The 26,114-nt window shown below is 40.5% G+C and overlaps 1 protein-coding gene across 1 annotated transcript in view; it reads left to right on the top strand.

Annotated features, from left to right (window-relative positions):
• LOC126182811 (serine/threonine-protein kinase unc-51) overlaps positions 1–26,114 on the top strand; it is a 186,347-nt gene that overhangs the window by 144,426 nt on the left and 15,807 nt on the right. Inside the window, exon 19 of the mRNA XM_049924881.1 lies at positions 2,002–2,150. Coding sequence (XP_049780838.1) covers positions 2,002–2,150 — 149 coding nt within the window. The remainder of the gene's footprint in view (positions 1–2,001; positions 2,151–26,114) is intronic.

Raw genomic sequence — 26,114 nt, forward strand, 5'->3', positions numbered from 1 at the left:
AAAGAAAATGGTTCCGGAAAATTGCCATCAGAAAAGTTGCTGGGAATGTTGGCATATCCTTTGGCTGATGCCATGCAATTTTTTCAAATGTTTGGGGCATGAAACATGTAGAAGCAAAGTTTGTTCTGAAGTTACTTAATAGACAACACTCAGGAATTGCTGAATGAAGTTGACAACAATCGAGAACTTCTAAAGGGGGTTATAACAGGCAGTAAAAACACGGGTATGCAGGTATAATGTCAAAACAAAGGCCTAATCATCCCAACTGAAACCACCTTAAGAGTCAAGGGGGGGAAAAAAATTGACAAGTACTACCACATGTGAAGATTCTCACTGTTTTCTTTTCTTACATGGGATAATGCATCATTAGTTCCTGCCTCATGGTCACAGTGTCAATGAGGAATACTACCTGCAAGTTATGCACCATTTACATGAAGCAATTAAAAACACAACCAGAATTGTGACTAAACCCCTTGTGGAAATTGAATCACAATAACGTCCTACATACCTCGATAGTTCTTTGTAATTTTTTAAAAAAAAAAAAAAAATTATGTTGCTTCAGCCACTGTATTCTCAGGACATGGCCCTCTGTGACTCCTGTCTATTCCTGAAGCTGAAGAGAGCCATGAGAGGATGTTGTTTTACCACCATTGATGAGATAAAAAACAGAATCACTTAGCTAAAGGAGCTGAACACCGAAACCAAAAGTGGGTTCCAGAGCTGCTTATAAGACTGGAAAAGTTGCTGGCACAAGTGTATATTGTACTTCAGGGAGATTACTTTGAACAGGATGAAGTTGATGTTGTGAATAAATAAAGATTCTTTAAGAAAAACAAAAATTCCCATTACTCTTTGTTCATGCCGCATGCAAGACTTCATAAATGTTGCAAAATAGCTGTTTTGTATATTCCTCATCTCTTCCCTAATATATGTGTTTTGCTTATTTGTTTCTATTGGATAATAAATTGTAGGAATATGGATGTCTTCATAATAATTTCCTTCCCCTCCTACATATTGAGCATAGCCAATACTACTCTTTAATTTGTCGCATAGTTGAAGTTAGTGATACTTGTAATAGAAAACAAAAATTTTCTCTTTTTCTTTTCAAACGTTGACAAAACATTTTTGACTATTTTTATCATCTTATTTTCCTTGATTGATGTCAGAACCTAAGTTATTTGTTTTATATATTGTTTGAAAATAATTTACTCTTGATTTAGCTTGCGTAAACTTTCTATTTCTGAAATTTTCTGATAGCTTATATGTTTCAACAATTCCTATAATGATTGTAATTGTAATTGTCAGCATTGGAAAAAATAAAATTATGCATTGAATTTGTTGCTTAGAGTGCTTTATTAAAAAAAAAAAAAAACTACAGCCTAGCATTCAGACAGTGCTTTATTTTTTCTATCGCTGTAGTATCAGTGTGTTCAGTATTGTATAATAGTATAATTGTGGGTATTGTAGACTAGACAGTGAACATAGTGTCTGTCATTTTCAGCTGCTTACTGTCTGTAAAAACACCCTTTTAAACGGAGTAAAAGTTCTTACCATTTTATTGGTGACATCAGTTACTATATGTGTGGTGTCTGTTCTCTCAGACATGATCAAAAGAACAGACACTACAGATTTATGATTCTGCATACATATAATGAAAGAGAGATACTGACATCAGCCACGTCTGTGGGCACTGAAATAATTCAGTGGCAACAAGTGAAAATTTGTGCTGGACTGGGATACGAATCCGATTTCCCACTTTACGTGAATGATCACCATAACTGCTGCATCTATTCAAGTAACATCCGTGTTAAGTCATTGTGCCTTTTCCATTTATGCGTGTTATTTCTTGCTCACTTCTAAAAAAAAAGAAAAAAAAGAGAGAAATATCACTACAGCCCACTGTTTTTAAACTTACATAAATGTGAGTAGTTTGTTGTACGTCATATAAAAAGCAAAGTGTCACATTACAGTGTTTCAACATTTTTGTTTTCCTCTTTGCAGTGGTCAGTATGTTGAATTCAAAATTTCACCAGTGTTTAAATGAGTGCAAGCAGCTAAATACTCCTGGGCTTCTGCAAAAAGCAGGAGTAGATCCATCAAGCACTAGTATCACTGCAGATAGAATTCTGTACAACCATGCAATCCAGATGGTAAGTTATGGAAATTGATAATTGTTACATTAAATATATCACAAATCATGCATTCTTTGTAAAATTAGAGTTTAATTATTCTTAGTGAATGCAGAAACAGCAAACTGACAAATGCCAGTTTCTGTCAGAATACTACACAAGTATTAGTCATTATTCTCAAGCTTTTGTCACTGGAAGAATGGAAGAAGAAGAATAAGTGCTCATAGTCTTTGAACGAGTGATATGGATATCATATGGCAAAATATACAAAACATTTCCCTATCGTCACATCTCTCTGCAGTCACCTCATTTCTGTATTTATGCATCTGCACATTGATATTAAATTATGTAGGTCTTTATTTTTCATCTACTTGTATTCATTCACACTTGAGAACTTGTTAGCCAGAAAGTGCCTGGTTCCCATCAACTATTTGGTGTTAACTTAATTCTAATCATTTGTGTCATTGGCTACATACTTACTGATTTCTTCTGTCTGCTGCCCCCTCCTCCTCCTCCTCCTCCTCCTCCTCCTCCTCTCAATTTTTGATACTGTTTCCCTGTACCTTGTCACATATTTCTTTTAAGTTTTAATTTTTCTTTCAAATATTGCAGTATATGTTGTTTTTTATTTACTTTGGCTTTCCAAATGTTTGTTTCTTTGTCCTCTATCACTGTCATTCATTTATACTTCCAAGTATAGCCTTCATTATCATAAGCTTGTATTGCTCTGCCTCCTCTGACTTGTCAGGTATTCAAATCTTATCTGTTTCTGACATTTCATTATTGATTTCTGTCTGGTCTGTCTTGCATCTCTCTCAAACTGATATGCTGGGTGACTGTTGTTCTTGAGCTGCCTCAAGCTTTTCAAACTTTGAATCTCTCTCCATGGATGAATCACTTCCTGGTTCTGGAACGTAGTGTCTTTGTTAGATTCTCTTCATGTGGTTAGTTTGCAATCACCTTTTAACTGTAACTCATTTCTGTATTTATTCATCTGCACATTAATATTAAATTATGTAGGTCTTTATTTTTCATCTACTCTTTTGTAGAATAAACAATGTATGAAAAGGTAGATTGCTGCTCACCACAAAGGGAACAAGTTGCAGACAGGGACAATTAAAGACACATACACATACGCTATCGGCCTCAGCCTTCGTCAGAAAAAGAGAAACACACACAATTCATTCAAACAAGCTGGCACACCTCATGCACACAACATCGGTAGCTCTGGCCACAATAAGCTACTTTGTGTACTACTACTAGTAGTAGTTGTTGTTCCAGTTTTTGCGAACCATCCTAGACTAGTGTTCCTGGAAGAAAGGATCATTTCTTCCAGGAATTCTAGTCTTGCATGGTTTGCAGGAGAACTTTTGTGAAATTGGGAAGATAGGAGATGAGGTACTGGTGGAAGTAAAGCTGTAAGGATGGGTCATGGGTCGTGCTTGGGTAGCTCAATTGGCAGAGCACTCGCCTGCGAAAGGCATAGCTCCCAAGTTTGAGTCTCAGTCCATCACACAGTTTCAATCTGCCAGGAAGTGTCAGCAGTTAACATTTTTTAATTATACAGATTTTCCTGTTTGGTTGTACAATTAATGATCAAGTAAACCTATTGTTCAACATTTCTCTTAATGGCTGAAAAAATTGTTCACCAAATATCAACAGTTGTTCATCATCTCATTAAGTTCCATGAAGAATCTTAGAGTGCACAAAATGACACTAGCTCCATGACAATGTTTATATGTGGCATGTCAATTCCCCTTTGCTACACAAGAAACAGTAAAAGCTGAGATAGATAGGATGTGTGGTTTAAGTATCATCGTGTGCACCAGTCAATGAGCAACACTGAAGGTGAAGAAATCCTGTGGAGTATTAGAGTGTGATAATTTTAATGCCACCATTAACACTTCGTTTAATAGACTTTTATCCTGTTCCATGATCTAAGGAATTATTGGTAAAATTTACTGGGGGACAGTATGTTTCCAGGGTTTATCTTGCAGAAGAACATTTAAAATTGCCTTTGAACACAGAAAAACAGAAGATCCTAACTCTCAGCATGCATTTTAGCAGATATTAATATAACTATTTACTTTCAGAGTGAATGAAACAACCTGTTCGTAAAGTTTCTAATTGTACATACTATGTCAACAATGTTATTATATAGCAGTGGTTGCTCAACTTAAAGATGACAACCTGTGTTGTCATCTTGACAAGTGCACAAATTGGGGAAGGGTCTGCTGAAGCCCTTGTCACTGATAAGGTGCAAGCGTCTAAGAACATCAAGGAATCAGTCATTTTTAGGTAAAGTGAACTGTTACATGAAGTTCATACTCTCAAACTCCGCACCTACTTAGGCTGCGGTCACAGTGGCCAACATCAGGCCATTCTGCCAAAGTCTAACAGTGGCCCAACACTGCCAATCTTTTCAAAACAGTATGCTAGTATGGTCTGCGGTCTCGATGCAGCTGATCTCAGTGCCCGGAATGTACAGGCTTTCGAGGACATCAACATAATTCAAATTAGTTTGTTTGCTACTGTTGAATTGGGTGACATTCCTGCACATTGTGAGAAATTTTTCAGCGTAGCACAAGAAAGGAATAGTTTTTGGCATCCAGAGGATGAGAAATTCGAGTGGCCCCATTTGTCAGTTTTTACTAGTGATCCTTAGACTTTGTTTTGCCTTGCATAGTGGTTATCACTTGTAGATTTAACTAGTGTGTAGTACCCATAAGTCATTTGACACTATCAGTTTGAGATTATGTTATGTGGTGTTGTATGATAAATAGCACACAGAAAGTTAGCTGCAGAATAGTGTGTTTTTGTTTTGCAAATGTCATGGAACCCTGAACATAATTATTGTGATGTGGATGTCATCTGCGAGACACTCGAAATCTGTATCGGTAATTTTAGGCCAAGATTATGTATTCGAGAAAGGAAGGCAACATTTGTCAATTTTGATGCTTAAAGTTACTGTATTGTATCTTTGTTAAGTAGTAGTAGGTAAGGCATTAGCTGTCTGCAAATTATTATTAATTCTTATGGGTATTTTTATGTTAGTAGGATGAAATTGTTAGATGAGTTGTTTTGCAAATCTGATATTTGTGTTTCCACTTTTCAGTGCTTTAGGTGTTCAACATTCTGTGTATTATTCTAGAATTCATGTTTGTCTTTCTCATGTATTGTCCAGTCAATGGGGGCCAAAAAAAGGTAGATTAGGGGGGAAAATCGTTTAGTTGCAAGTTTTTGCACAGTGCTTGGAGGGAGTGTTATGAACTAAAAATCCTGACTGGTGGGGGTGAGTGTTGGGTTTGGGGTTGTTTCAAAGGTCACTTTTTCATGTTTTCTTGAATAACGTAAAACTGCGACTTCTATTGAAAATGTGTCCCAGTTAAAAGTTTTTACCAAAGCAGTTCTTTCTTTCTTTCTTTCTTTCTTTCTTTTTGTGTGTGTGTGTGTGTGTGTGTGTGTGTGTGTGTGTGTGTGTGTGTGGCTGATAGTTTCCATGTTGCAGGGAATAGAAAAATCAGATTATTAAAAATATGTTCTAATGCTGTAGAATTAATGTGTACCTATAAATGAAATGGTTTAATAACAAATGTTTGTATCATATGTAAGTGCACTAGAGCCACAACAAGGAATATTTTGTGTTCTGGGGTTGTAACTGCATTGAGGTGGTGTGTAGAAGCGCGAGGGAAGGTAGGTCACTAGTTGTGTTCATGCACTTCCCTTTTTCATAGGTCTGCAAACTGAAGTTTGAGCAGGTAATCCCTCACTCTTATCCAAGCCACTATGTCACAAGAAAAAACTGCAGACTGTTTCACAGAGTTATACGAGCCCCCAAATTGCGCCTAATGAATGACAGGCGACGCAGAGCACAGGCATGCCCTGCAAGCGTCAATTTTGCACAAAATGCATTAATACTACATGGAATGCATATATGAATTACTAACTACACTAACACAGGTAATGCATATGAATAGAATCTACAAAAATTTCTGCATACAGTTTCAGACTGCAGGGTAGAATTCAATTCTTAGTAACCCCCTACAGCAGCTGTAGTGTTCTCCCAGGAAAGGCAACTTCCTCCCACCATGAGTGCTGCTCACTTTTCACTTTACAGACAGACTCTACCTACCCAGCATTTCCTGCTCAGTTCTCTTATGCGAGTGGGCAAAATGAGCTCATGTTTATATACTGGAGTTACTCTCAGTTTATTGAGTGAGTTCTTATTTGCAGCTGTTAAGTAAGCTATTATGCAAAAAAGCTCAACAGCTGGAGCTGTCAACTGTCTACGACACTGATGAGCCTCTTCCAAGCGCTACATTCCAACTCTCTGCAACTTGCTGATCCCGTTGTTGATATACCACTAGACCCTTTGGAGAACATCCCAGCACACCCCTCTGCCCCATAGTTCACAGTAATGACTGGGCTATATTTGGCCTAAATGTCAATTAAAGGCGGGGGGCATCAGTATCTTTGCCTAGCAATCATTTCAATTCGGACAGCATGCCAGATACATTACTGCTATCCAGTAAAGTTATACCCATGCCAGTTCAATTGACAAACCACTGTCTCACCTTACCAATTAAATATCTGAATTGGTTCTCTATTAAAGACAAGAATTCATTCACTTGTCATTTATGTTGTTAGTCGTAGTTTACAATGCTGCTGCCCAGAATGGTGATTATGAATGTAGCTTATTAACTGCTGTGTCAGGTAGTGAATTATGAATAGTAGCATTGAGGGAGAAAAAAGGTAGAATAAAAAGTATCATGATTTTTTAGATGACTTTTACAGAGAAAGTTCCATATTTGAGTCTTCCTAATTACTGACATGGTCAATTTGTTCGTACTTTCACTTGGTGGTGGAGCTTCCTTCACAGAATATAGATATTTCACTACAGATCAGCTAAATGGTTTGAAACATAACAAACATATTAATTCAGTTAATCCATGCTGACAATTTCATTCCCACGCAGACTGAATGGCCATTGCTTTCATACTCTTTATTTCTAGCATTTACTGGCAGCCTGTTTACAGTGAACTTATAATAGTATATACAAGGTTGATCTATGCAAAATCAGCTCCAAATCAGTCTTTTTAATGCAACATGGAAACAACTCATCCAGTATTTCACTCACTCTAATGTAATGTTAAGTTCACGCAATGCCTTACTGGTGTATATCTTGCAAAATTTCACTATTTATATCTTAGAGATGTTGTTATTGGTCATGTAGCTCAGTTGTATAGATTATTAATTTTATGAGTGAAAAATTTGAGATGGAATATAGTATGTACGTGAGGATAGGTCACAGTTGGAAGTAGAAAAGTTATTAGCCAGAAGACAAGCACATCGAAAGAATGATAATGATAAATTGCTTAGCTGGTGAGAAAGACTCATCAGATGTAGAAGTGTGTTGGGATCCGTTTTGTTCATGTTGCATGTTCATGACTTCGCAGACATAACTAATAGTAACCTCAGACTGTGTGCAGATGATGCAGTTATAGACAGTGAAGTACTGTCTGAAGGAGGCTGAAAGATTGGCAACTTGCTTTAAATGTTCAGAAATGTAAAATTGTGCACTCCACAAAACAAAAAGATGTATCGTGTTACCGTAATATCAGTGAGTCACAGTTGGAATCAGCCAATCATACAAATAGCTGGGTGTAACAATTTGTAGGGATATGAAATGGAATGATCGCATAGGATCAGCCTTAGGTAAAGCAGGTGACAGACTTTGGTTTATTGGTAGAATACTAAAAATTGCAATCAGTCTACAAAGGAGATTGTTTACAAATCAAGAGTGCGACCCATTCATAGAATATTGCTCAAATATGGGGGACACATACCAGATAGGACTAACAGATGATATTAAACATATATAGGGAAGGGCAGCACGGATGGTCACACGTTTGTTAGACCCCTGGAAGAGTGCAAGAGTGATGTTGAAGAAACTGAACTGGTAGACTCTTGAAGATAGACGTACACTATCCCAAGAAAATCTTCTAACAACATTCCAAGAACTGACTTTAAATTATGATTCTACAAATATACTACAACCCCCTATGTATTGCTTATATAGGGATTGTGAGGACAAGATTAAAATAAATACAGCATGCACAAAGACATTCAAAGAATTACCTCTCCTGCGTTCCATACATGAATGGAACGGGAAGAAACCCTAATAACTGGTACAGTGGGACATACCCTCTCTCATGCACTTCACAGTGATTTGCAGAGTATGGATGTAGATGTGGATGCAAATGTTGAAAAACTGTCATCAAAGTTTGTGAGAAGTGGCCACTGATGTACTAGAGAACTTGGCTATGAAATGCTTTACTTCTAATCGGGAAGTTGCAATGGGAAGTTAACATTGCAAATTTGTTTTACATTGGATTTCTTAAATATTGTTCAAAAGACCATAACAGATTACCTGCCCTGTTGTAATCAAAACTGAGAGCTAGTGCCTTGTTTCTAATGATATTACTGTAAATAGATTTTAGTACTTAACAGAAAAGAAATTGTGCATCTGATTCATGAAATAGTGCTTCCATAGTATGAAGGAAGAGGTTAGAAATATGATATTATCCTCCCAGGTTAGACTGTAGCCAAAGTTGCTTAGCTCTGCATTCCTTGATTGAGTGGAGTCAATAGAGTATTGAAACATCTAATATGCAGTTTTAAAATTTTGTATTAAATGAGAGTTCTCCACTAAGTTAGTGGAAAACATAATGTGTGTTTCCAGTTTCGCTGTAGCATATGTAAGTAAGTAAGCAAACAATTTGATGAAATACGATGGTTCAAAAGAAAAATATCTTGTGCACGCAGGTGCGTTTTGCCATTGTTACAAGGAGTCTTCAATGGGTGTCTTGAAATATTACACAATTTTGTTTTGTTTTCCATACACAGATTAATGTTACAGATTTAAATACGGTTCATTGAGGATTTCATAATAAAATGGAAAAATACTTATCTATCAGCATGTAATTTATTATTTTTAAGCCAAACAGCTTTCTCTCAGATAGCAAAATGGTTGAAAGTTTCCAGTTTTCCTTTTGATCACTGTTTTCAACATATAACACTTCAACCGCCATTTTCTGTGTGTATCGTGTCGTTTGTTTCTGCAAGTGTTGCCAACTTTCTCAGGTTGGTTTGCTTCTTTTTTTTGTGGCTATATGCATGCTGATGTAAGTTGTGTGTGTGTGTGTGTGTGTGTGTGTGTGTGTGTGTGTGTGTGTGTGTCCTTTCTTTATTTTTTAAATTTCTTCCCCTATACGTATATTCTTGGGAGAGAAATGAGATTTGTGATCATCTATTGGAATTGCTGTGTATTATGTGATCAATAAGTGTAAACAGTCAGTAGTTAGTCATATTCACTTGGTCGTGTAGTCTTATCTTCCTTTCAGCCTTTGTTTTATGTATGCAGTAATTTTCTTGTAAGGTTAGGAGAAGTCTTTCTTTATTTATTTTATTTTCATGTCTTTCTCTCTTGTAGTAGGTTTGTGCTTATTTTATCTTAAATGTTCTGCAAAAGTGGAATGGCTTATCTCATATTCCTATGCTCTAATATATTGAAACTTCCTGGCAGATTAAAACTATATGCTGGACCGAGACTCGGTAGAGCACTTGCTCACCAAAGGCAAAAGTCCCGAGTTCGAGTCTCGGTCCGGCACACAGTTTTAATCTGCCAGGAAGTTTCATATCAGCGCACACTCCGCTGCAGAGTGAAAATCTCATTCCCTAATATATTCTTTGTACTGAGTGTCACATGTTCTGCTGGTTTACCCTACATATCTTCCATCACATTTTGCGTTGCAGTAGGTATATTCCTGATTACTGTCTGTTTTGAATGCTATGTTTATCCCTTCTCATTTGAGAACATTTGTTATTTGATGTGTGCATTTTTGCATGTGGGTAATTGTGCACGGTCTTGAATCTTCTTTCTTGTTTTCATGTACTCTTTGTGTTATTGTTGTTCTTTTGCTGTATGCGGTTTGTTTCTGTGGTGTTTTGTTTTTCTGCTGTTAATGGCTGTGTGTGTGTGTGTGTGTGTGTGTGTGTGTGTGTGTCTGTGTCTGTCATTGAGATGTGAGACATATGCTCAAGGATACTTCAATAAAGATAAGGAAATAATTACCAATCAAACACAAACTCTGGCTTGTAATTTCCAACAGATTTTATTTAAGAATTACACGACAACAGCAAACTGCTGTTACCCCAGAAAAATATACGTAATTGTCGTAGAATTTGAAACAAAATGTCTACGAGCATCAAAGCCCACCCCAAACAATAAATAAGTTTAAAACCCTCTTTACATAAATCTTAAGAACCATGCAAACAAGAAATGGTTTACTGGTAAAAACTTCCACAGAAGCAGGACACCTTTTAAGACATAACAGCAGAAACCACTCTGAATAAGATGTTAAAAACCCAGTACAATGAAAGGCATCTTTCAGGTATTACACAATTTCAGTGACAAGTAAAGGCACATCAGAGGTGTGTGGAAACGGGAACTCAGATTGAGCCGGAATGAAAGCTGAAAGGAATGGTGAAGAAGGAAAGACGGGTGCCTCAGCCTCACCAGGAACAAGTACTAAAATACTTAACTTAAATTCACTGAAGAACTGGAGTCTGCTGGTAAACACAGTGACCCCGCTATCGGTTATTTTTGAAACTGTCCGACACCAAAGCATCATCCCCCAGTTAAATGACCAGCTACTATGGTCGACGCACACCGATGGTTATACCACTGAAACAACAACGTAAAACCACACAGCAACTGGGTAATATCCAGAGTAACACAATCCTTAACACATTATTAAAATTTAAAACAAGAATACGGTGACAAGGGACCCACAAGCCATTCATATTACCTAAATACCAGCAGACAGCCATAAAATTGAACCTGTGGTTATTTCAGAGAGAACAGGCATGCACTTAGATATACAATCTTTGCCTGTATCTCAAATGTGTCCAAAACAGGCAAACCTCATTCACACAGGTTCAATAAGTTGTTTGCCAGTGGTCAATACGAAACAGTTCTGATTCCAAAGCGGTGTTGAGATTAGAGCCACAGTCTCAATTGATAAGATTATCCCTGGTACAAATCTCAATGCTTTCTCTAATGACACTGCCCCAGTATTTGGAAGTCTGCACTAAAATAACGGTACATTCGTATTCTATTGTATGATCCTCTGACAAACAGTGCTCTGCAACCACCAACTTGTTAGGGGTGCATTAGCTGAGTGTGCTGCTGGTGTTCTCAGCATCAATCTCCAATGGTGCACGCTGTTTGTCCAATACATGTCTTGCCACATTGGTACATAATTTGATATACCCCAGCCTTCTGCAAACCAAAGTCATTTTTGACAAGCTCCAATAAGAACCATGTTTTATTGGGTGGGCAAAAGACAGTTCTTATGCAGTGCTTTTTCAGTACGTGCCCACTGTTCCTGATGGCATGCCAGTATACAGTATAAAGGCTGTGGCTACCTCTAGCTCTGCAATTTCTCCCATCTCCATATGTTGTACTGTAGCAGTGGGGCAAAGAGCACACTTAATCTGCCAATCTGAGTATCGATTTTCAGAACACACTTCTTAGATGTCCAGTTCCTGTGGCAGGCTCTCTGTATCTGAGATGGTGCGTGCTCTATGTACTAGTGTTTTTAATAGCCCATTCCTCTGCAGACGGTAGTGGTAGCTACCTGTGTGCAAATAGAGGTCAGTGAGGGTTTCCTTCAATACATAGCATGGACCAGAGTGCCATCTCTTCTCTTGACCATGACGTGCATGAATTATCTGTCTTCTTCTTTGGTCTCAATAGTAAATGTGATGTTCGGATGTATCGATTTCAGTTGTACAACGAAGTCAAGGTGTTTGTCCCTTTCATGGGGCTAGATGCTGAATATGTCCTCCACATAATGAAAAACCAAATGGGGAAGATCAACGTCAAGAATACCAGCGGCACACTCGACTAATGTACCTCAACAAGTCGGCAATTGCACAGCACTGTTTGTCAGAGAATCATGCGATGGAATATGAGCAGACCACGATTTTACTGTAGATATCCAAATATTAGGACAGCATCATTAGAGAAGCAACTGTTATCAATCAGGACTGCAGCTAGAATGTCAGCAGGCTTTTGAACCAGCACTGTGTCTAATTAAGAAGACACTCGGTGAACACAAGGATCTGGCAACCGCGGAGGACACAGCAACTACATTGACACTACCACAGATGCCAATGCAAATGTCTTGGCCACTGCAGACATGCACCCTCAGGTGCAGACTGTGGAAGGAACGGTTTGAAGTAAGTTGGCCACTTGCCCTCAGGAGCTCAGTTCATAAATGCACCTGACAATGGTGACACATCTAATCGCCAATCGTATTGTGCCTGAGTAACACTATGGGCTGGCAGTACAGCCATGGACTGTTTGATCAATAAATTCGCTGGGAGAAACTGAGGAATCACACTATACGCCTTTACGGGGAGGAGAAGTATTGCAAGTATTGCCCAACTTTGCTAAGATCAAGCATTACATTGATTGTAATGCAGCTAGGAGAATCAAGAAGCAGGCCAGACTTGCCTTGGTATGTGACAGGGTACACTTTATCCACTGGAGCCTTGAGTACAATTCTCAAGAACTTTTAAAACTATATTTACAACTGGCAAATAATTTTAACTCTTTGACCTGGGACTGGATTGATGGTGTTACCTGGGAGGCAGCCGATTCCACCCATCAGAAGGCTACAGGATGTCAAACAAAATATTCATGTCTCGTTGACAAACTCTCATTGGCAGCCCCATGCAAGACTGTCATAAATCTAACATGCAGCTCCTTGATGATGTGGTTCACACTGGTCACAGATATCATCAGTGTAATTGATTGACACTAAGACTCTGAAGTGAAACATTACCAGCAAATATAGGGTTTGGAACTGGCAAGAGTGCCCTGAGATTGTTAGGTAGTTTGCTGACGAAAGCAATCCTACTTCTGTTCTATCCCACAAGGATTACACTGAGAAAGTACAGAGCCTGCTAAATGATGACTTCTACAGGAAGATCAACACTGATCCCAACAAGAAGGTGAAGAACAAGAGTGAAGAAAAAGATCAGGGTGCTTCTCAAGGAATTTGAGTTACCAGAGGGGCTCACCAAGAATTTGCATCACAAGGACCTGTACCTCCAAGACTTATGGACTTCCCTAGATCAAACAAAAATGGTGTGCCATTATGGAACACTGTCAGCAAAATCTGAACTCCTACATGTGTGCTGTCAAAATACCTGACAGAGATACTAAGTCATTATATAGGTAAATGCCTACCTCATTGCCTTAATAATGCAGATTTTGTTAAATGCCTAAACAACTTCAGGCTGAAGGACTCAGATATCACCATGAGCTTTGACATCATTTCATTTTTCACCGCAGTTCCTCTATGTGAATACTAGAACTCATTGATCAGAAACTTGACGAGAAGACCACCAACCTTTTCATGCATTTTCTAATCTCCGCAAATCTTACATGTAGTAGAGAATACTATGAGCTAAGTGATGGAACTGCAATGAGCTGCCCACTCGCACCAATGGTTGCGAATTTGTATATGGAGCACTTTGAGGAAGAGACCCCAATGTCATACAAACGGAAACCCACCTGCTTCTTCCATTACGTGAAAGACACCTTCTTCATCTGGCCCCATGGAAGGCACAAACTGCTTGACTTCCTTGTACATCTGAACCCTGTGTATCCCAATAGCAAATTAAGCAGGGGACTACCTTTTACTGGACTTCATAGTCAAGAGCAGAGTGATGGCACCCTAGGTCATGGTGTTCATCAGAGGAAAATGCACACTGACTTGTATCTGCATGCAGTTAGCTGCCACCACAATAGGGTACAAAAGACACTAGTATACGAGGTGCACATGTTCTCAGACACAGAGAATCTCACAAGTGTGTTCAAAAAAAAAATTGATGTTCAAAATGCAGATTAAGCACACACTCCACCCACTGCTATGGTACAACCTGTAAAGATGGAAGAAATCACAGGATGAAGAGGTAGCCACAGCCCTTATAATATACTCTGGGCCACTATAGGGAAATGTCAGGTGCATACTGGAGAAGCACTGCATAAGAACTGTCTTTTGCCCACCCAACAAAACACAGGCATTATTGGCATTATTGAGGGGGGGGGGGGGGGGGTGGGTAAGATGACCTCGGTTTGCGGAAAGCCAGGAAGCCAGGGTATACAGATTCAGTGCCAATGTGACAAGACATACATTGGAGAAGCAGTGTGCACCATCAAAGATCAATGTCGAGAACACCAGTGGCACGCTCGACTGAACATATCAGTGCAGACTTCCAAATTGACTGAAATTCACACCAGCGATAATCTTATCAGATGGGGCTGCAGCTATAACATCAGCATGGCTTCGAAACCAGCTCTGGGTCTAATTAAGAAGATGCTCAGCAAACACAACAATCTGGCAACAAGGGCGGACAGAGCAACTACACTGACACGACCACAGGTGCCGATGCAAGTTTCTTCATGACTGCAGGCATGCATCCTTTGGCATGGACCATGGACGTTACGGCTTGTGATGGGACGGGATATAATTCGGCCGCTTGCCCTCAGGAGCTCAGTTCATCAATGTAACTGATGATGGCAACATGTCTGATTGCTGAAATACTGTGTCCATTGGACACTATGGACTGGCAGTGCACCTGTGGACTGTTCAATCGATCAGTTCATAGGCTGATTGTGGAACTCTTCAACAACTTTGGCATGCCATCCAAAACACGAGCCATGGAATGTTGTCGGCAAAGTTGTTTTTGAGTCATGGTGCAGCATCATGCATCAGCGTGAACACAGCTATAACTTCAGTAACCTAAGCGGGAAATATTTGGCGTTCTCCTTATAGCCCTGACTTGGCATCATGTCATTTTCACTCATTCCTGAAAGTAAATGAATTTTTTGGTGGAAAACAGATCTCAAACAAGCAGTGAAATCCTTGCTCAAATCTTTGGCGGCAGAGGAGTAAAACATGGGAACTGAAAAACTGGCCCCAAGTGCCTTGACGGCAGTAGCTACTCCAGTAAATTCATTCAAAGTACGTCATTTTCATCTGTTTCTGGCATGTCAGCTTGAGCTACGGTGTTGCCTCCTTCTTCCCACCACTGATAAGCTGTCTTACTATCTAAAAGTTTTCCCCAAGACCTAACGAGAGAAATTGGAGGAATACCAAGCTTCAGCAACCCAATGAATGACACTTAAAACATCAATTTTTAAGGGGTTGCACAAAAATCTTCTTCAGCATCAATCGCACCAATTAAGTATTCCAGCAGCTTGCGTCTTTAATGTTTTTTTGTCACCTCGAGAACACCTTGGTCCATCAGGTGACAGAGAGACGTGACATTTGGTGGGAGAAACACAACTTTTGATGTCTCCATATTGTAGATCATCTGGGTGAGAAGGAGCATTGTCCACAAGAAGTAGTGCTTTTCAAGGAAGTCCATTTTCCTCCATGCATTTTGCTCCAGCCGGAACAAACTCTGCCTGGAACCACTATTTGAAGATAGTACCATTCATCCATGCCTTAGACTGATTTGTGTACAACAATGGTAAAGGTTTATCAGCTGGTTGTCATCTAAATGCCCTTGGTTTTTTGGATTTGCCAATTAAAGTAAGGCGCAGTTTAAGATTGCCAGTGGCATTACTGCATGCGAGAACAGTAACTCTTTCTTTGCTTTTTTTATATCCGGATGACGGTTTTTCTTGCTCAGAGGTAATGGTTTTCATTGGTAACATTTTGTGATTCAACCCAGTTTCATCACAATTGTAAAGTTGATCGCCAATATAACCTCCTTTGTCAATCCTTGTGTGCAGTTTCTTCTTAAACTCAGCGATAGCGGCTTCATCCCCAGATAATGATTCGCCGCTGATGGCAATTTCACGAATGCCATGCCGCTTCTTGAACTGATCCAGCCAGCCATCACTTTCAAGGAATTCTTGCTCCTTTCCTTCAATCAGCTCATGAAAAGTCATCACTTTTTGACGAAGTAGAGGACTGAAACTGGCACACCTTTGGCTCTTATTTGCTCACGCCACAAAAATAAGGCCTCTTCTAACTAAGGATGTGCACCTTTTCTCATTGTTTTTTGAGATTTCACTGTGCTGTCTGAAGCTTGGATGGAACAAAATTTTTCAATTTCCAATCGATTTGTCTTCCAATCAGCAATCGTACTCCTACTGACATTCAACTCTGCAGCAACTTTCATGGGTGGCTCATGAGCATCAATTCTCTGCAAAGTGTGAAGCTTTTGTTCCAACAAGATCACATTCTTTTTTCATTTTGCGCCCGTAGTCACATTCAGCGTATTTTTACCAGAACTGAAACACTCCTAGAACACTGTTATTAACCTCTTCACCAAAATCCTCAGCCCCACAAGTTTCAGTCCTATCCAAAGGCCTCACATTCAGCCCTACCCCTGTGTTTAACCATACCGGACTTTGAAAGACCTACTCTCCTTCTCCCACCCTCCTCCTCCTGCTCCCTACAGTGGAAATACTTCTTTTCCACTAACCCCTCCAACCAAAGCCAATCCAGTCCTAAACGCTGCCTGTCCTAATATGTACCCTATCCAAATGTGACACTCCCACGGTGCTGTCTAACCATCCTTTGGTCATCTTCCAGGAATTCCTAACTTCCAACCTGCCCTCACCATCCTTCCCCAACTCCCTCCCTAAGAACAACTACTTTTCAGCAGAAGAAAGGTTTGCCGTACACAACCTAAAAACAGATCCTCGCATGCAAAGGTTCTACCACTGTTGTGATGCACCATGAGGGCCTCTGCCAGTTGTCATACCCCACCACCAACCTCCAATCCCTGCTGAAATCCTTAGGCCCTTCCCACAAACTCTCCCCTGAATCCATCTACCTACTCACCCCAACAACAGCCCACACACCTCCCTTCTACATGCTCTCCAAAATTCACAAACCTAAAAATCTGGGGTGCCCCACTGTGGCCGATTACAGTGCTACATGATATTAGGCAGGTGCACCAGTTTGTTTGTCTCTTCAGTGTATCATGCAGTGTTGAGGCACAGCCAGCTCATAAATTAACTAACAAGAGTAGTCAAAGATTAATTGAACTGTGTGTTCACTGCCTGCGCCAAGTAAGTTGACTCTCAGCGCGATGCCTGTTGGGAGCAACTGTAATGGCATTTCACATGAATAGTCATTCCCATCAGCCACCGCAGCAAGTGTCACCTTAGTTTGCACAGAGAGAATCATAGACTTATTTTGGAAACCTCAAAACTTAGGAGGCAATCTTGTAAACTTAATGATCTGGAAATGCCCAAACATAAAATTGAAGGTGTAAGGAAATTTATAGAGACAAAGTCCTCTGTTTGGTAGACATCAACTCGGATCATTATGACTCGATACAGCGGAGTGTGCGCCGATATGAAACTTCCTGGCAGATTAAAACTGTGTGCCAGTCCCGAGTTCAAGTCTCGGTGCGGCACACAGTTTTAATCTGCCAGGAAGTTTCATATCAGTGCACACTCCGCTGCAGAGTGAAAATCTTATTTTGAAAACGTCCCCTAGGCTACAGCTAAGTCATTTCTCCGCAATATCCTTTCTTCCAGGAGTGCTAGTTCTGCAAGGTCCGCAGAAGAGTTTCTGTGAAATTTGGAAGGTAGGAGATGAGATATTGGCAGAATTCAAGCTGCGAGGGTGGGTCGCAAGCGGTACTTGGGTAGCTCAGTCACAAGAGCACTTGCCTGCAAAAGGCATAGCTCCCAAGTTTGAGTCTGTCTGTCACACAGTTTTAATCTGCCAGAAAGTTTCACATTTTGAGAATAACTAACCTATGCTAGAAGAAAAATGCCCAAAGACATTAGCAAAATGAAAGAGTGGTAACCATAGACAACATATTCAGTCAATTTAAAACAAGGGACATTACAAGACATTTAGACAGTATCAATCAGTGTATATTCAATCATACATAGGATGAAAAATAAAACCAGGAAAACAGTACTTAATAATTGAGACAGTGCCAACATTCTGGCCAAACAATTCAAGGAATTACTCAGCAGTGAGCAACCACAGAATACCACAGATCCCCCTGCAGTATCAGGGGCTGGAAAAGACCCGTGGTCCCCTTTTTGGAGTTGACCTCCACTTTCCAAATTTTACCAAAGTGCAGGCTGTTTGGGGAAGGATGTGGTGTTATATTTTGCACCTATCAGTCAAGTGGCTCTACCTCTACAGCCAAAATACAGCTCCGTAGCCATTACATCATGTTGGGGTTGTCATATACCCTCTCGGTGGTAGCCACCTGACAGTGCAGGGATCGCACTGCCAATGCCTGAGCTGTGACCTCCCCGTGTCAGCCAAGGATTAGGTGCCTGCCCGCTTTGGGGTTCCGGGACTCCGGACAACAGCTACTGTGCCAGGTGACCTTTGCCTAGGTGGGGTGGTGCTCATGGGGAGAGCCTCCATTCAGAGTGAGTTGCATCAGGGTGGATGAACTGCAATGAAATGGATCAAACTTAATGGTGGCCATGCCAGCACAGCTGTCTCATCAGTCAGCAACAGTGATTTTAATGCATTTCTGTTATTGATCATGCCTCAAGATGAGAACCAGGCAAGGAAAAATGGAAGTGATGGGCAGTTTACTGAGTTCTTGGTTTGTTCCCCCACTGACGACAGCTCTTTTGCTTCACAAAGCCATTGTTTATCAATGAAAAGATTGAAGATCGGTGGGGGGGGGGGGGAGGGGGGTGCAGCAGTAGTGAAGGCAAGAAATGGATCTTTGCGGATCAAAACATCACATGCCCATCAATCACGGGCACCCAAGGTGTGCGTCAAGTTAGGAGGTATACTAGTCACGATTTCTCCTCATAATAAGCTCAGTGGACTTCAAGGTGGTATATTCCATCAGGACCTCATGCTACAAACTGATGAAGAGCTTCAGACTAAGCTGCCACAGCATGGGGTCTATTTTGTTTGCTGCGTCCAACAGCGACCCAAGGATGATAGAGTGGACACTGAGCTTTTATTCTGGCCTTCAACAGCAACATTTTGCCTGAGAAGGTTAAGGTCAGGGTTTATAGGTGTGATGTCATCCTTATGTCCCTCCCCCAATGAGCTGTTTTAGTTGCCAAACGTTTGGACACATGTCGTCCTGCTGTTCTAATGAGGCTATATGTAGGGCATGTGGACGGGTGTCCCATGAGAGCAGCCCTTTTGAGCAATCCCGTCAATGCATCAACTATCCGGAACCACACTCTTCTCATTCACCACAATGCTCAGTGTTGAAGAGGGAGAAGAAAATTCAAGAGCATAAAATGCTTGACCGTCTGTCTTACCAAAATGCAAGGAAAAAGTCTGAAAAACTTCATCTAACTAATAAGGCCTACAATTTTGTGACTGTTGCGTCACAGTCCACACCTCATACAATGACAAGGTCACGCACGACTTCTGCTGGTTCTGGTCATATTCCATGACCTGCCCCATAGTTAGGGGAGGGAATGTCAGCTCTCTCATCACCTACACCTATAGCACTGGTGAGTCCCACACCATTGGTGCATCAGAGATGCCTAGTCATCCTCTGTTGTCAGGAATGAGACACCTTTAAAGGTAGCTCCCTCTCAAGGCAAGGTCCATCAGCCACAGACTGCAGGTAAAAGAAAAGTGTGGTCTTCTTCTCTCCCAGAAGGTAAAATGGGGAAATCTTCACAGAAATCGAAGTCTCAGAAGGATAAGCAGAAAGGTAAGGTACTTTCTAAGGCTTCAGATGTTCTGCTTCCCAGCCCTGCAGCGGTCGATCCTATGCACATGGACGATGTATCACACAATCACGTGGACCATGACGTGGTAGCAAAATAATCACAACCATCTTTTCCATTTGCCACTTTCTCAGACCTGACTCCAATGCTCTTTTAATGGAACCATAATGGCTACTATCACCATTTGACCGAACTCTGTCATTTAAGGGCTACTTATTCAGTAATTGGCATAGCACTTCAGGAAACATGGTTTGCAGCAACACACCTCCGTGCTAAGAAAACTAACAAGCCTATGTACCAACGGGGTTAATGTCAATAGAATGACTAATGGGCTCTGTACCCCCATGTGCTCTGATACTTTCAGTGAGCAGGTGCCATTTTCCACTGCACTAGAGGCTGTGGCCGCTAGTGTCTACCAGTGTGTTTGGATGACAGTGTGCCCCCAGAAGGACCTTTTTATTATCACAAGCTGTTAGAGTTAATGCCACAGCTTCCTGCCCCCTTCCTCGTATTCGACTCTCAGCAACCAATATGTGCAGGAAACTAGAGTCCCTCGGAATTGGTTCTGAGTGTAATGCTGTTTGCTGTCGCCATCAATGGTATTGTAAATGCAAGGGGTCTCTCAGTCTCTCCATCACTGTATGTGAATGATCTTTGCCTCTACTGTGCCTCTGCATCACTGCGCACCTCTGAGTGCCAACTTCAGGGGGCTGTCTGGAGAGTGCATGACTGGGCCCTGAATCACAGCTATCTGTTTTCTCGTGCAAAATTACGAGTTGTGCATTTTTGTCGATTCCGGGATGTGCACCCGCACCCAGAAATTTGTCTTGGTGACCAGTTACTTTGAAGTTTTCAAAACTTTCCAAATCTTAGGTATTTCATTTGACCACAAGCTAACTTATCAGCCACCTATCTGCTGGCTCAAGGCAACTTGCATGAAGAAGCTGAATGCTGTTCATTTTCTTAGTCACTCCTCGTGGGGTGAGGGCCGCACAGTTCGAGATTTTACAAAGCTCTGATTTTATTGTGCTTGGACTGTAGATATGTTGCCTATGGGTTGGCAGTACCATTCATACTGAACCTGCTGGACCCTGTTCACCAAACTGGCATGTGGTTGGCAACAGGAGCCTTCCATATGAGTCACTCAACTCTGCTCTACAACCAGTAGTCCACATTGTTTGCGCATTGCCCAAATGGAAAAACCAGCTGGGATCCGACTCGATATTCTGCTGAAGGACCTCCCACATCCCAGAGTCTGTATTCCTAGAGCTCCCTCTCAACGTCACTCCATGGGCTGTACCCTGTCCTTTGATATAAATGGACCTCTTTTGTGACCCCAAGAAGGATGCTGATCCTACCCTTCTTTGTCACCTGTTTCCTTCAGTCCTCCATGATTACTCTTAATTCGGTACACATCTACACGGGTGGATTGAAAGTCAATGACAGGGTTGGCTATGCTTTTGCACATGCATGGGGACATGAAAAGCACTCTCTGCCAAGTGCCTGCAGCATATACACTGCAGAGTTGGTTGCCATCTCTCAGGCTTTGTGGTGCGTCAAATCCCAGATCACCACTAAGGTGTGGCATACATCTTTCCAGGCTTTTAGGAAAGATGCCATTGTGTTGTGCTGACTATGTATCGGTCACACAAGACTCACCAAGTTCCTCCTGCATCTGGAGGATCCCCTTCATGGCAGCTGCAGTAGTCTACTGACGATAGCGTGTGTTCTTGTTGAGTGCGACCTGCTGGCCGATGTGCGGTACACTCTCAGCTTGCCTACCTCATTATCTCAGATGCTTGCAAATGATGTGACACCCACTACCACAGTGTTGCATTTCTTGAGGGAGAGTGGATTTTACTCTAACCTATGGGGGCAAGAGCTTCCCCCTGTGGCGGGTACCACCAAGCAACCACAGATTACTTTTTCCCACTCTCACCTAGTTATTAGACCCCATGTGCAAGATGCTGCCAGGGTTCTATCTGTTTTCTGTTATCTATTGTCTTACAACTACTGTCGTGCCGTTTTAACTCTTTGACTTACTTATACAGTTTGAGCAGCCAAGTCCCCTTTTTTTACATCTTTCTCTCGTGATCAGGAAGGATTGATGACCCAGTAGTTTAACCACTTAAACACATAATCATTATCATCAATACCACAGAATAAAAAGAATTTTTGTTCAAAAATATTAAAATTTTGCTAGAGAAGTTTATACCAGCAGATTATGATTAAGTGATAAAAGCGATTATTTCACTCAAGATCTACATAGCAGCAAAAGAGAATCAATTTGTTGCAGAACTATGAAAGAATGCAAATGAACAAACACTTCAAAAATACACTGCAATAATCCACCCACAAAATTGGTGAGATATTGGGCCCAAATAGTTATCAGGGGATATCTCTACTTGATGTCATATTAGATTTTATTTAGAATTAACAATGTAGGAAAAGATAGATCGCTATTTACCATAAAGATGACACATCAGGTTGCAGACAGGCATGATTAAAAGACACTCACTCACAGCTTTCAGCCACAACCTTCATCAGTTAACACACACACATACATAAATACAAACAATCGCGAACTCCAGCATCTCAAGCTGGAATGCCAAACTGTCCATAAAGTGTGGCACACATCTTTCCAGGCCTCTCTGAAAGATGCCATTGTTATGCTGACTACCCATTGCCTGCTCAAGACTCACCCATGAGTTCTTTCTGCATCAAGAGGATCTCCCCACTGCAGCGGCACCCGAGATGCTGGAGTTGGTGGTCATGTGTGCATGACATGGGTTATTGTGTGTGTGTGTGTGTGTGTGTGTGTGTGTGTGTGTGTGTGAGAGAGAGAGAGAGAGAGAGAGAGAGAGAGAGAGAGAGAGAGAGCGCACATTATCTTTTCCTACATTGTTGATATTCCTAACTGGAGTTTCTATTATTTGATTTTATCTAGTATTATATACATGAGAATTCAGGAATAGCTTGACTGAGAACTTGGAGAACATCAAGGAGTATTTCGACTAAGAAGAAGCTGTCACAATCAAATTTTCATTCTTAAGTGGATCATGAAACATCAAAGAGTTTTACAAAATTCTAGTCATTACTTTCGTTTACTTCAAAAACAGAGTACGACAATATTCATACTGTAAATCCGTAAAGAATTTGGTCTACCCCAAAGACTCATAAACATCATCTGAATCACCATTTTGGATATCGGATCCAAAATTTAATTTAGTAGTAAGTGTCTGACCCATTCAGTGGACATTTACCATTACTGTTTAACTGCACAGTGGAGAAAGTAATGCATGAGTGGTATAAGAAATGCAAACCAGACATCAAGATTGACAAAAATACCAAACTTGGTTGCCTAACATTCCCTGATGATCGTGCACTACTTGCAAATAATGTGAAAGAAAGTAAACTTGAAATTGAAGTATTTGAAAAATAGGAGGAAAACTTGGTTTCCGAAGTTCATTTGAAAAATGAAAATGATGCCAATCTTCAGTGTTAGAACATCAGCTTGGTTTCCGAAGTTTATTTGAAAAATGAAAATGATACCAACCTTCAGTGTTAGAACATCAGCTCTTCAACTGAACAATAACAAAAAAATAGTTGTTGTTGTTGTTGCTGCTGCTTAGTGTTGGTAGTCTTCAGTCCAAAGACTGGGTTTGATGCAGCTCTGTGCTACTGTGCCCTGTGCAAGCCTCTTCATCTCTGCATAACTTCGACAATCTACATGTGTTTGAACCTGCTTACTATATTCAAGCCTTGGTTTCCTTCTACAATTTTTACACCACACCCCAACAAACACTTCCATAATTGACAATTCCTTCATTTTGCAGTCTTCTATAGCATCACATTTCAAAAGCTTCAGTTCTCTTCCTCTTTTTCGTAAAATGCTTTTTGTGCTATTCCATTCTCCATTTTGTATATTCTTTGCTTTGCCATATCAGCTGTTTTGCCATCCAAACAGCAAAACTAATCTACTACTATTATTCTCTCATTGCCTAATATAAATGTCTCACCATCAGCTGTTTTAATTCGACTACATATCATTACCCTTGTTTCACTTGATGTTCATCTCATAGCTCATTTTCAAGACATTATCTGTTCCGTTCAACTGCTGTTTCAGTTCCTCTGCCATTCCTCACAGAATTACAATATCAGTTGTGCATCTCCAAGTTCTTATTTCTTCTACTTGAACTTTATTTCTCTTTCCAAATATCTCCTATGTTTCCTTCACAGATTACTGATTGTATAACATTAAGGCTAGGCTACAACCCCCTTGAGACTCCCTTCTCAGCTGTGGATTTCCTTTCATGTCCTTCCACTCTTGTAATTTCAGTCAAGTCCTGTACAATTGGTAAATAATCTTTCACTTCCTTTATTTTACCTCTGTTGCCCTCAAAATGTCAAAGAATGTTGTCCAGTCAATATTGTCAAAGATGCTCTGTAAAGCTACGAGGTGCAACAATAAAGTAATGAGACTGATGTGAAAAGAAATGTTGCCTGCCATTTTAGTCAAGTTTAGTGTTGTCTCCTTCAAAGTAGTTCCCTTCTGATTGCACACACTTTTTCCAGTGCTTCTTCCATTGATGGTAACATTTCTGGAACTGATCTTCTGTAATATCCTCCAAGACACTCGTCACAGCTTTTTGAACATCTTGTGTTGTTTGAAAATGGTGTCCCTTGATCGCCATTTTGACTCTTGGAAATAAAAAAAAGTCGCACGGAGCGATATCTGGTAAATAAGGTGGCTGTGGTAGTACTGAAATTTGTTTTGAGGTTAAAAATTGCTGTACTGACAGAGCAGTATGGGATGGCACATTATCGTGATGCAGAATCCAATTATCAGCAATGTTGGCACAGACACGAAGAACTCTTTTTAGGAAGTCTTTCTAAATTTTCTTTGTAGTAATATTGGTTAACTGTTCGTCCAGGAGGCACCCACTCTTTATGAACAATTCCTTTGGAATCAAAGAAGCACACAAGCATGCATTTCACTTTTGACTTTGACATGCGAGCTTTTTTTGGCCTGGGTGATCCCTTTGAGCACCAATGTGAACTTCGGCGTTTTGTGTCTGGATCGTTCTGAAAAACCAACTTTCATCACCAGTGACTACATGGCTTAACAATTCTGGATTGATTTCTGTTTGCTCTAACAGATCGGCTGTCACATTTTTCCGTGTTTCTCGCTGTTGTGGTGTGAGATTTTTGCACAAATCTTTCTCATACCAAGATCTTCAGTTACAATTAGACGAACCGTTTTTCGATTGATGTTCAGTTTTTCTGCAATCAATTTCACAGATAATCTTCGATCAGATCATACAAGTTCACGCACCCTGGCAAAGTGACATCCGTCCGTGAGGTAGATGGTCGTCCACTGCGGTCTTCAACATTCGTTCTACGTTCACTAAACATTTTATGCCAACGAAAAACTTGAGCTCTTGACATAAACTCATCTCCAAAGGCCTTCTGAAGCTTACCGTAAGTTGTCATCGCATTTTCACCCAATTTAATGCATAAAGAAATGACAAACTGTTGCGCAATATTATGCGGTTCCATGTCCGTGACAAGAGACACAAACACGTGTTAACTTATTACAGCAAACTCATGACTGAGCAGTTGCATCGATGTGGCGCTTGGACTAGAAGCAGCTTATAGACCAAGGTCAAAGATATTGTGCCTACGCAAGCCTGCAGGGTTACCACATCTTGCAAAGAAAATCAGTCTCATTACTTTATTGTCGCACCTCGTATACTTGTAAGTTTACCTTCCTTCAACCCATCTTCTACGATAAGTCATAGAATCAGTGTTGTGTTAAGTGTTCTGACATTTCTCCAGAGACCAAACTGACCTTCAACAAGGTTGGCTTCTATCAGTTTTCCTGTTCTTCTGTAGATAATTTGTGCCAGTATTTTGCAACAATGACTTATTAAACTCTTGATTCAGTAATACTCCCACCTGTTAGTACCTGCATTCTTTGTAAATGGAATTATTACATTCTTCCTTAGGTCTGAAGGTATTTTGCTTGCCACGTAAATCTTGCACACTTGGTGGAATAATTTTATCCTAAGGATCCCAATAATTCTGAGAGAATATCTTTTACTCTAGTGGCCTTCTTTTCACTTAGATTTTTCAGTGCTTTGCAAATTTTTCTTGCAGTATCACATCCCCCATCTCATCTTCATCTTCTTCGTCTTCCC

The sequence above is a fragment of the Schistocerca cancellata genome, chromosome 1 (genome assembly GCF_023864275.1).
Source record: "Schistocerca cancellata isolate TAMUIC-IGC-003103 chromosome 1, iqSchCanc2.1, whole genome shotgun sequence".
NCBI classification, from domain to species: domain Eukaryota; kingdom Metazoa; phylum Arthropoda; class Insecta; order Orthoptera; family Acrididae; genus Schistocerca; species Schistocerca cancellata.